This window comes from Sphaerodactylus townsendi, linkage group LG02 (genome assembly GCF_021028975.2).
Source record: "Sphaerodactylus townsendi isolate TG3544 linkage group LG02, MPM_Stown_v2.3, whole genome shotgun sequence".
Classification (NCBI taxonomy): domain Eukaryota; kingdom Metazoa; phylum Chordata; class Lepidosauria; order Squamata; family Sphaerodactylidae; genus Sphaerodactylus; species Sphaerodactylus townsendi.
Window position 1 is genome coordinate 125,124,986 of NC_059426.1, and position 12,983 is coordinate 125,137,968.

The following is a 12,983-nucleotide window of genomic DNA, read 5'->3' on the forward strand; positions in this document are numbered from 1 at the left end:
CGTTCGCGGATCCTTGTGTGTATACTAAAGGTGAAGGCCAAGAGCAAGTCATCATAATTGTTTACGTGGTTGGCATGTGTGTTAGTGCCTTAACTGATGCTCAAATCACTGATGTCTATGACAGTTTGAGGAAGACATTTCAGGTGAAAGATTTAGGCTACCTGAAAACCTATCTAGGTATTAGCATAACTAAAACAGCAGAAGGAACCTTGCTGCTAAGTCAGAAAGACAAAATTGAAGAGCTCATAGTGAGTACTGGTTTAGAGAAAGCTAAAGTAGCAAAACACCTATGTCTACTGAGTTTACTAAAGGAAAGAAAGATTCTGATGTTTTCTTTTGATAATCCTGAATTATATCGTTCTGTCATTGGAAGTTTGGCCCATTTGGCAAACTGGACAAGACCAGATATAATGTTTGCTGTTAGCTATTTAAGCAGACTTGTGTCTAAACCCACACTACATGCTTGGCAAGGAGTGAAACGTGTGGTTCGTTATTTAAAAGGTACACAGCATTTTGCTTGGTGATAGCTCCAAACAAAACCCAAGTGTTAACAGCTGCAGCAGATAGTTCTTTTGCAGATGATTCTGAAAATAAGTCCTGCACAGGTTATCTTATTAAATATGCTGATGTTCTTGTTGTATGGAGATCGAGAAAACAGACAACAACTGCCTTGTCAACATCTGAGGCAGAGTATTGTGCGTTATCTGAGACATGCACAGAGTTGCAATGGATGAAGCAATTGCTATCTGACTTAAAGGTGCAATGTGTAGAACCTGTAGTCATTCAAGATGATTCACAAACTTGTATAAGTTTAGCTGAAACTGAAAGCATGAGAACAAGAACAAAATACATTGGTGTTAGGTACCAAAATGTAAAGCAAATGGTGCAAAATAAAACAATTTCTTTGTCTTATATTGAAAGTGAAAACAATCAAGCTGACTTGTTTACTAAAGCAGTACCAGAACTGAAATTTGAACGTATGTTGCCTTTGTTAGGTATTGTCAATGTTCTTATGTAATTTTTTCTTTGTAAATATTTGTAATTGTATGTAATGACTGCTTCCTAGGATATGAGAAGGGGTGTCATGATAGTTAAAGTGTCCATATCCTATCCAGCATGAGTCAGCATGAGACTGAGCTGACAAACCGGTTCTTACCTGTTCCAAGTGACCTTTAACATGATTGGTTGAGTCTTGTATAAAAGCACTTGTATGATACTGGTTCAGTGTTCCTTTGGGAAACAGGTGTTAGGCGAAGCACTTTGATAGTCTACTGAATATTCTTCGTTGTATATAGCTACTTGTACATAGAGCAACTGAATGATAAAAGCCTTCTTCTGAATGACAAAGCTGTGTGGAGTTTACTTCGTGAAGGTGGGAGTGTTGCTGTACAAGACCACTAGTTCTACTCTAAGTAGCCCCGCTCAAATTCTGCTATCATCCTCAGTGCGAGATGATATCTGACCACCAGCTAAGGAAGGGGTCCCATCTAAGGGAGCATCTTCCCCCACCTCAGACTGGCACCCTCCGTCACCCAGACTCTCATTCTCCATGACATCTGAAGAGATGTCACCTTGGGAGTGGGACCCGGCTGTTAGGTCCCTGAAAGCCTCGTTTGTTGCCCTCTCTGCCTCTCTCAGCTTCGTCAGGTCTGCCACCTTGGCTTCAAGAGAACGCACACGTTCCTTGAGTGCCAGGAGCTCATTGCAGCGAGGGCACACCCATGACTTCTGCCCTAGTGGCAGATAGTCATACATGTGACACTCAGTGCAAAACACTGGAAAGCCCCCATCCCCCTGCTGGCTTCCTGCCTTCATATCTAATTTTGTTTAGATATTCAAATACTGATTTTAATTAGTGCCTCCCTCTTAAGGTTTCTATACCTTCTACTATCCCTTAAAATATGTTCTTATTTAGTAAAACACCTGTGCGCGACGTTAGGCGCGCGCCGCTGGTTCCAGAGACTAACTGAAAAGATTTACAAATGTGAGAAGCCCCACCCCTTCAGCACTAACTGAAAAGATTTACAAATGTGAGAAGCCCCACCCCTTCAGCACTAACTGAAAAGATTTACAAATGTGAGAAGCCCCACCCCTTCAGCAGCCTCCATCAATCAGCAGCCCTAGGACAAGGAGAAAAAAAGAGAAACCCCCTGTTTAAAATACACTGTTTAAAATATGTGGCTTTGAGAAAAGCCCTCTGTAAAGAAAAATCAGAGCTCCTCAGCCCTTTCTGGCCCACTGCTGTTCTCCACTGCTCCTCTTCTCTGCTGGTTCCAGAGACTAACTGAGTTCAGTTTGAGAGCAGAGTCTGAAGAGTGGAGTCTCTCAGTTCTGACTCTTGTGAAGAGGGATTCTGATCTAGCTCAGATAGCTGGCAGAATTCTGGTAACTCTCTTCAAGCGGAGAAAGCTTGTGCGAGGCCAAGGAAGGCCCTGGCTTTTGGTGCAGAGCGAAGCGCCGGCCAGAGGCTTGTCAGTGGACACTGACCAGACCTAGGAGTCTGTCCAGCCCCTGTACCATACCAGTCTGGAGAGGGCCCAAACCTCAAGGCAGAGAGGGTTTGGTGTGTGTGAGTGAGGGAGGCTGTGTAATGCCTGAAACTCACAGGGCCAGGACTGAGGGTGTGTGAAACAGTGGGTAGTGGAAGAATAAGGTCAAGCGGTGTGGTCTGTGGAGAAGCTAGTAACTTTCATATTAAAGCCAATTGCGATTTATTGAAAGAACCTTGCACTCTTATGGCGGTGTCTGAGTGCAAGTGCAGTTACAAGTCCTGAGGAACCGCCAAATATCAAAAGCTTATTTGAAGGTTATTTCTGAGCCGGTTAAAGAAGAATCTTTTGTTTAAAAAATAAACTTTTATTTATTTTGTTCAAATTCCCTTGTGCCAGTACGTGTCTGTGAATGTGTGATTGATAACATGGGTGACTGACTAGAAACCCCAGCCATCGTGAGTTTCCTCCAAAATTATTAATTAAGGGACCCTGTAGGAACTTCCCCTCAAGCAAGTCTACTGGTGGCTAGAAGCCGTGTGGTGTTTTCTAGATCTCCTTAAGTAAATGGTGGCAGCGAAAGTAAAATAAAGGAGGGTTCCTGAAAACAACAACCAGGAATCCCTTTTCTCTGGCCAATCCACTATACTTGGTGGCCAGTGGCATGGTGTACTCGCCACAGTGGGCATTCAGCTAAAGTCATTTTTTTATAGTTATCTCTTTACATTTTCAGAACCAAATTATGGGAATTAATTATCCTCATCAATTTACTGGAAACTGTTCCTGTAAACCAGCCTGTTATAGTGAAATTTCAGTAAGACTAAAAACATAGGAGTAAGTTGATCTAGTTCTTGAACTTGATCCAACAGGACATTCTTTCAGTCCTGAAAGACAGGACACACTTGGTCACCAGTTATCTCTCCAACAGCTGCCACTTTTTTGGCCCATTTTCTTCAGTGTTTTTCAAGAGCTGCTAATGTAGCCCAGGTACATGTAAATCAGCAGTCTTCATTAATAGGTGTCGTCTATCCCAGACATTTCTTGATGTTCAGATTTCTCCTCTTTTTTCCCATTTTTGTGTAATGATTTATAACATCCACCTCAGCTCGGAAATCTGTACCATTTCATAATACAATGTGACATCTCAGCAAATTGAATCCTTTGTATTGTATGAAAAATGAATCCTCTTTTCATGGAAATAAATTTGTACAGTTAGATCATTTTCTCACATTTTAAGCATGGTAATATCTTTTTCACTGTTATTTCTTTGGTTAAGATTCTACTTTCATCTTGTACTTCGCAAGTTTTTCTGAGTCTCATGGAGTTTCTTATAGTTCATAGTTTATTTGAGTTTAACAACCCATGGACCATACACCCGTTGTTGTTGTTTTTTAAAAACCAACTTTTAATTTTAAAAAAACTTTGACAAAAAGTTTCTTTTCATATTGTTTCCTTTCTCCTGGTTTGCCATAATATATTGTTTATGCAAGGAGAACCAGCGTGGTATTGTGGTTAAGATGTCAGACCTGGAATCAAATCCCCACTCTGCCATGTAAACTTGCAGGGTGAAACATTTTTAGCCTCTACCCTAGGAAGTATTTGGGTGGGAAGCCTCTAAGGAATACCAGAAGTATGTCACAGAGGCAGACAATGACAAGCCACCTCTGAACATCTCTTGCCCTGAAAAGCCCATGGAGTCGCCTAAAGTCAGCTCTGATTTAACAGCAAAAAAAAAAAAAAAAAAGGAAATGTCAATAGTGTTTTCTGGTTATTTTTCTGCTGGTGAATGAGATTGTTGTTACTGATTGATTTTACTAATGCACTGTTTATTGTTACACTCCATAATGAAGTTCTTAAATAAGGCCAATAGTAATTTTGTTCAATTGGGTGGGTATTCAGAATACAACTTTTATTTAATGGGCAAAAATCCATGATCCTGGAAGGCCAAGCATTAATGTTTGTGCTTTGGGAAACTGAACTACTTTTCTGGCTTATAAATATGGGTAGCATTAAAATAATTGATATTTTCAGGGATACCAAGTGGGACCTGGGGATTCCTCCTTTATTACAACTCATTTCCAGGCTGCAGAGAACAGTTTCCTTAGAGAAAATGGATGCTTTGGAGGGTGTACTGTATGGCATTCTACAGCACTGAGATCCCTGTCCTCCCCAGGCTCCATCCCCCAAACTGTTGGGGTTTCCCAACCCAAATCTGCTTACCTTCCCCCACCCCCATCCCTGCAGGTGGCCAGGGAGGACTTGGCAACCTTAATATGCACTTAGGAATCGGACATAATCCTAAAGCTGATCGGTTAACTTCTTAGGATTGCAATTAATCCACAGGCCAGCATACAATAAAGAGACATGCTGGTGTAGCATCGTGCCAGTGCTACAGTGGCATAAATCTGATATCAAAATGAGCAGGTATTCCAGAAGAGGAGCATGGCTTACTTGGTAACCTAAGCCTGCCCTACCAATTAAGCAGTGGAGGGAGGAAATGGGGTGGGGGTGGGAAGTGGTTTTATTATAGAGTTTTTGCAAATATTAGAGCCAAAGTGGCACTGGCATGCTGGTCCCCACCCCTTATTTGCCTGCATGATGGAGAATCCCAGCAGCAGCACAAAATGTTGGGTTCGATAGCTTTAAACTTGGGTGGAGGAAATGGCAGGAGGGGGAGCCTCTTTCTCCTCTGATGGCATTTTTGCCCATGCTATCAAAAAAAAAACACATGTTTTTTAAGACGTCCCCATATTGACACTGGAAGCATTTGTAATGACTTCTGCTCATATTCCATAACATTATACAAAAAGCCATAACATTATACAAAAAGGCATAACATTCAACTTATCAAATTAACAGCACTTCTGTTTTGACCAGATTGGATCCTCATGTAGTAAATTTGATAGTGAGAAAACTAATTTAGTGAGGTTTGGATCTTAGGAGTTTATTTATTGACTTATATGCAAGGAAAATGGAAGGTGTGAGCAAAGAATATAAATAGATAACTTTCTGACTCCCAGTTTAGAATAACTGCATTACTTTTGATATAACAAGCAGAACTTAGCATCAGTGCAACTACTGAAGCATCCCTTGGTTGGTAAGGATTACAGAATCCTTTGCAAGAACACCTCTTGGGTTCCCAACTCCAGGTTGGGAAATTCTTGGAGATCTAGGAGGAAAAGCCTGAGGAGGGCAGGATTTTTTTTGGGGGGGGGGCACAATTCAGCAGGACATAATCCCATGGAGTTCATCTTCTAGAGCAGCCATTTTCTTTCTATCATCTGGAGATCAGTTGAAATTCTGGGAGTTTTCCGGGCCCCATCTGGAGGTTGACAGGTCTTTGTCTCCACTCCACATTTTGGGTACTTCCACTAGGCATCGATGCTTTAGGTAAGCATCATTTTCATTCTAAATCTGAATAACTGAATAAGGCTTTTGTCACATAATGCAGAAAGTAATAAATTGCTACCTATCAATATTCTAAACAGAATTTAAGAATTCTTAAGGAACCACACAGGAACCACAAAACACAGCATTCAGACTCGTATTAAGGAGCACGAAAGACACTGTCAGCTTAACCATCCTGAAAAATCTGCAGTAGCAGAACAAGTCCTAAACAAAACTGGACAAAACATTTTATTTGAAAACACTGAAATTCTGGACAATTCGGAAGGTTACTATGTCAGACTGCACAGGGAAGCCATTGAAATTCACAAACACCGAGACCACTTCAACAAGAAAGAAGAGACTCTGAGAATTAACAAAGCTTGGCTATCAGTACATAAAAACACCAGAAGCAAAGGCCAAGGGCATGCTAAGTTCATGGACAATGGACTCCACCCAGTCACAGGATTTGAATTCACCATTCACCATTCACAGCTGCTGCTGTAGGGAATGCAAATGCGACTACAAATGTAAATGGACTGATAACCCCATCTGCAATACAATGCACTCAATCACACCTTTGCATAGCTAGTTCCACCCAAACACTTACTGTTTGGTTCCCCACCCTAGGACATGGACAATATATACCCACTAAACATTCCCTTCTCACTAGACACAGTGTGTAACAGACTTCTCTGTGTGATACACCTCTGAAGATGCCAGCCACAGATGCAGGCAAAATGATAGAAACAAGATCTACCAGACCACGGCCACGCAGCCCGGAAAACCCACCACAACTAGTTGAATCTGGTCATGCAAGCCTTCAACAATACATAGAATTTAAGAACTTCAAACATGTAAAACTGTTACCTGTATAAAAATGAAATCTTGAGCTCTTTCTGATTTTACTATTGTACTTTTGCCTTGATTACAGTTGTTCCTGCTGTTTCCAGACAATATGGGGAGAAACCCTCCTTCTCATATGCACCTCCTAGGCTTTCGCCAAGTGGAAATGGGATGGTTTCATCGGATCAGTCTTCCTATCCAGGTACTAGAACTCTTATTCTCAAGAACTTTTCCAGGAATGGGAGCTGAGCAGGTTTTTTCCATGGTGAAAATATGAGCATAATGTTGTTTCCATATTAACATTTTAGCCTTTGTAAGTCTTTATCAGCATATAAAATTCATTTGCATCCAGTGTTGGGAATCTGCTGCTGGAAGTTGATTGGGGACATGCCAGCAGATTTGCCCTTCCAGGGCACTTGTCTTGGTAGAGGGTGAATCTGCTGGCAGGAGGCCACTACAACCCTCCATGGTAGTCAAACATGGTGGAGACCCCAATAGCATACTCATGCCCCCATCACCACCGCTGATTTAGCAGGGGCAGTCCAGAGGTATGGTTGAGTGAGAAGCCAACACTAGTTGGCTTCCACCCAGGTGTTGCCTCAACAACGTCAGCTTGTGGGGCTTTGGATTTACACCACCTTTGGACCTAAAACCAGTTGGCATTGTCACAATGGTCCCTGTCCAAGCACTGCTTACCTCAAGGGGTCGTTTAGTTGATTTTACTGCACGTCTGTTTCACTGTTTTTGTCTGCCATTGATTGTGTGACCTACCCTTCCGTAGCAACTAATATTCAGCCTGATAGTCCTTCTGAACCTGCAGCTGACATTCTCATTTAAGTATCATGTCCTTGAAAAACTGATTTTCTGTGAATTTTTTCCTAATCCCTTTTAAAGTCCATAGAAGTATAATACAGCCACAAGGCATGCAAAAAACCCCTTGTAAACTAGGCTAGAGTAATCAAAGTACAATTGGGAGAGGAGCAGACAGAAGACATTGCAGTGTGTATGTGTAATAAATTATTGGGCTTTAACATGCTGTGACCTCAATTCCCCCCTCCCCCCAGTCTTATTCTATTCACTCTTCCTCTCAGGAAGTGGAGGGGGGGTATTTAGTCATTTTACTGACATCATGTTTCCATGTACCCTTCAGTATGTAGATATGGAAGTGACATAGAAGCCGGTCACTTTTCTATTAGATATTGGGACCAGTCCCTCCTCCTAAGCACGGGTATACTGTGCAGTATGTCTGAGGATCTGGTTAGTCAAGGTACAGTTTGTTCCAAGTGTTCTCAAATGGAGTGGGCAACATTTTGCGATGCTGTAATAAACCAGACATAAAAAGCATATAATACAATTTTGCAAAAAATATATATCTATATTTCCTCTGTATTCTGCCTCTGTCATTTCTCACTTCTACAAATAATCCATGAATTCAGTCATACTGCTTTAGGACAGGATTTATTGGCCATCTGTTTTCCCCAGAATACTTCTGTTGTCCCCCAGAGATTCTTTATTTGAACAAAATAACTACTATATAAAAACAGACTGTATGATCTTAATTAGGAACTACTAGAAATTTGCATTAGTCTATTTTTCAAACCACAATCATGGAGGCTTCATGTAGCATATGTTGTAAATTTGTGAGAAGGCAAGCAGTTTGTCTAATGCCTGCATTTTACTGGAGCATGAAATGCCTTAGCAAAATCACAGATTCCTATGATGGCATGGCATGGTTGGTTTGAAAGTAAAAATAAAGCCCAAGTCCCAAGATGTATACATTAGAGGATATATTTTCCTTTCATGTCACAGTCAAAGAAAGAAAGTAATAGATTTTTGAACAACCGATAAATATCCAGATATACAATTAATGAAAACCATATTTGTTCTGATGTGGCTGTATACATTTTGCCCAAGGCTAATCATACTTGGATAAATTGCTTTCTTGCTTTGAGTTCTTTGTGGATCTGTCTTACAAATGATTGCAACTAAGGAAATAGAGATGGGTGATGTACAGCATAGGAAAACAAACTCTTGATACTGCCTTTTGAATAGCATTTTTAAATACATTCTAGTACCAAACATGCAACAAAACAGCCTCTGCTTTCTTACATTATATCTATTATATACTGCACACATACACACACTAGCAATGTCTAAATGAACTATTCTTAAATATAATTGCATTGATGAGTGTTGCTGTGCTTCTTTGCCAACTACCACATTATCATTGAGAAAAATGTCTGGTATACTATGTTGCATCTGAATGCTGTTTCTCAAAAGAATGGATCTGTGGGGGTGGAAGGGAAGGATTGCTAAAATTATACATCAGTGTTACTAGGCTGGCATGTATGCTATGTCACTGGCATGTTTTAGAGGGTAGCTGTGATGGTGTGTATCAGAATAGTTAGATTCAAGTCCAGTAGCATCTTAGAGACCATCAGGGTCTAAGCTTTCTAGAAGCAAAGCTCTCTTCATCAGACTCTCAAAAGTTCCCACCCTGAAAGTCTGTTGGTCTCTAAGGTGCTATTGGACACAAGTCTAGCTGGTCTCTGCAATCTGGTGATTATCATCTAAAAATCAGCCCTGAACATTATTGATTTTGAATAGCAAACATCTCTGACACAGCACCTGTGCAAAATTCACTTCAGGTCTGGTGCAGTAGCATTGCAGTGCAAAAAATGCCAGATTTTGTTGGTGCCCACCAGTATTTGCTCTGGAAAAACTTTTCAGCATTTTTCTTTGTTAGCTATTTTTTGTGCCACAAAAAACACCTAAAAGTTCATATCACAATTTAAGGGTGAAGAACTAATGTGAAAAGAGAACCCTTAGATTGCCCCCCAAAGACATCAGGTAAGCTCAGCTTCATCCCAGCTTGGAAACCAGAATGACAGATGTACACCTATGGGAGAACTGAATGCTAGCCTAGCTATTAGTCTTGGCCCACTCTAGTAGTAACAATAATATACAATGAATATTATTGTTATTACTACTATGTATATTATTGTTACTACTATTGTTAATAACCATATTATATAATGCCCTGTTAATTCTTCTGTGTTTCCCATAACAGAAACGCCGTGTAACTTTGGATGGAATTGCTCCTGGGTTACATCAGCTGATGCCTCTGGAAAACCAGACTGGACATTATCTTCAGTGGTTGCTTTGACTTCTCCTCAGGAACAGCAGCAGATCCTGGAGAATAGCTCATCCAACAGAGATCTAGAAGGTTGTTAACTGTACATCTTGGGGCTAACTGTCTTTTCCTTCATTTAATTGAAACCATAGAGGCATCCTACAAAGCACCAAACACGAATTAGTGGATTAAATCAAATTGATTTTTCATATTAATCAGTCTTTGGCTCATGCAAATGGTGCAGACATGCAGAGTATTCTCCATATGAAAACTCTCCATTCATGACACAGCATCATGTGCTAAATGCTGTTTGTATATTGAAATAATTATAATGGATACAATAGATATATTGTAGGGTTTAAACAGAGCTTCAATTGCAAAGAATTGGCTCTTGCTTTCTTCCGTAGAATCCTGCTCACTTCCTCCCATAGGAAATAAAAACCCAGGACCAGCTGACACCAAGAACCAATTCATGTTATTAGCAGTGGGGTGGGAGCTGCTTTTTGTACTTCTTCAGAAATTTTGGATTGAGGAACTATGGGACCTAACCTAATGGCATGGCTTGCTACCATCCAATCCTCCTCGGAAACATATCATTGCCCATACCCATGTGGTATCACCAAGTGTCTGCCTGTCCCTCCCTGACATTTGCCGTTGAACAGGCATGAAGGAAAAGGGATTTTTCTTATCTCATTGAGCTCTGGAGCAGACAAAACCTATGTTGGTCTCTTCTTCTGCATCTTCTGGTTTCAGCACTAAACATGAAAGAGAGAACTATCCCATGGCTCCCTGTGCGGGAGAAGGGAAGGGGCAGCTCATTTGGGTGCAGTGTGTTCTGGAGCAGGCTGCCTACTTCAAAGCTGTGCAGTTCTAAGCCTATTGACATCAATGGATTTAGAAAGATGTAACTCTGTTTGGTATGGCACTGTGAATATATTATTGTTTCAGCCCATTTGTTTTTACACTATTTCTCCCACATCTCAATTTCTTTTAGCCCTCTTTGTTTTCCTCATCCTACTTCTCATCACCTTTTCTCTGTATGTTTTCTTCTTTCCTTCCTCCTTAGTCTTGTGGTTTTCAGTCAGTCTCTTTCTTTTTTTCTTCCTTTTTGCTATCAACTCATCCCCCCCCCTTTTTTTTTCTTTCTTCCTCAAAGGGAGCATTCTTCTGCTGAACTTCAGCCGGATCTCAGAAAAGTGCAGGTTCAGCCTCCACAGCCCGGTCATGCCATGGAGCTCTGATTTCTGTCTGTTGGAACTGGCAGTGTATGGGCAGGATGCCACACTGGCAGGGCTTTCTGTGGAAACTCAATATGTGGATTCTAACCACAGCATAGCGGTGCCCCTGCGAGAGGGACAGGAAGAAGATACATGGTAAGATTTATTCTTCCAATGCATTAACATTGTCATTGATAGCCCTCCCCAGTGCTTTTGATTGTAACTAGGGATGACTGTGCTTCTGTGATCCATAGTTAATCTTGGAGTATTTATAGAGGAGGATCCTTGTTGGAGGCCCTTGTACCCAAGATTAGGGTTTTCAGGGGAAGGTCTGGACCCTTTAGGATTTTTTCATCCTCATTTTTAAAACCTTCTAGTTTCAAGTGGCAACCACAGTGCAGGTGAAATAACTGCATTCCATCAAATCCAGGCAAAAAATGAAGTTCAACAGGGCCACTAGAGCTAAAACTCAGTTTTCCCCAGAGTTAAAAATCACCTTTCTTAACTAGAATGATCGTCATCCAAATGATGAACCCAAAAGTCTCTTTTTCTGGCATCATGAGCTCTGTATGTTCAGCTATTCTAAGCTTCTGAGGAGGAGTTAAATAATTTTGAACCAAATCTGGCATAGGGTTAGTTCAGACCCCATGCCTGAATTTTGCTAGGCATTATACGAAATAAGCCTTGGGGGTGCGCTCCGCTCCCTTTTTATATGCTTAGGATGTTTTGCTTTCAAACAAACTGTAGCCTGCTTTTACATCTGAATGGGTAAAATTCTGAATGGAGGTAGGGTTGCCAATTCCTGGATATTTGGGGGTACAGCCTTGGAGAGGGTACAGTTTGGGGACCAGAGAGTCCCGGACAGGGTATAGTGCCACAGTGTAGATCCTCCATAGCAGCTATTTTTTTTCCAGAGGAACTGATCTCTGTCATTTGGAGTTCGGTTGTAATTCTAGGAGGTTTCCAGACCTCGTCTGGAGATTGGCAGCCCTACATGGAGATCATGACATATTTATCCAGCAACTTGCAACTGATTTATCTAGTAACTTGCAGCTTTTATACCCCACTTTTTCTACCATAAAGAGTCTCAAAGCGGCTTATAATCACCTTCTTTCCCTTTGCCCACAGCAGGCATCTTGTGAGGAAGGCAGGGGTAAGAGAGTTCTGAGAGAACTGTGACTGGCCCTAGGTCACCCAGTAGGCTTTACGTGTAACAGTGGGGAAACCAACTCAGTTCACTAGATTAAAAATTGCTCTCTTGTGGAGAATAAAACCCGTTTCTCCAGATTAGAGTCTCCACTGTTAACCAAAATACCATGCTGGCTTCAGTTGGTGCTAAAGAGTCCAGAGGGTCATGTGAATCTGACTCTATTTTCATGAAATCTGAGTGATTTACTAGGGAAAAGGTTCACAGAAACTTCAGTTGCAAAACCGCATCAGAGCTTGGGAGTGGAGAGAAGGTAACCAGTAATCCTCAAAACAAGAATTTGAGACCAGAGTGCCTGACACAGAATACTACAGTAATGTAATACACAGAATACTATTTCAATTCTGTGGATCCATTACAGGTTCTTCCCTGTCTTTTTCAGAAAGAAAAACCCACAAAGGCATTCTTAGGCAATCCGACCTTAAAGATGCATAAAAATCTAATTTTAGAACATGAAGCAGTCCCTCAGTTTGTTTTGCAAAGAAGAGAGGCAGAGGTGCATGCTGTCTGTATTCCATTATTCCCTCATACATCTAATGGCAAACGTGACTCCCAAAGGGGTCTTGTAAAAATATAATGAGAAGCCATTCAGGGAGTGTTTCTAGTAGCATCAGCTGACCTTGCTTGAACCTCTTTTTGTAATCATACTTGGCTATGACTCATCACACTAGTTCATACCAAAACCCAGTGTAAGAGCACTGGGTATA

At 41.1% G+C, this 12,983-nt stretch overlaps 1 protein-coding gene across 2 annotated transcripts in view; it reads left to right on the forward strand.

The window, feature by feature from the left end:
* The window catches only part of LTK (leukocyte receptor tyrosine kinase), a 145,527-nt gene that overhangs the window by 50,925 nt on the left and 81,619 nt on the right, over positions 1–12,983 (forward strand). For both annotated transcript variants that reach the window (XM_048484174.1, XM_048484175.1), the window contains exons 2-4: positions 6,808–6,921; positions 9,790–9,945; positions 11,009–11,225. In XM_048484174.1, coding sequence (XP_048340131.1) covers positions 6,808–6,921; positions 9,790–9,945; positions 11,009–11,225 — 487 coding nt within the window. The remainder of the gene's footprint in view (positions 1–6,807; positions 6,922–9,789; positions 9,946–11,008; positions 11,226–12,983) is intronic.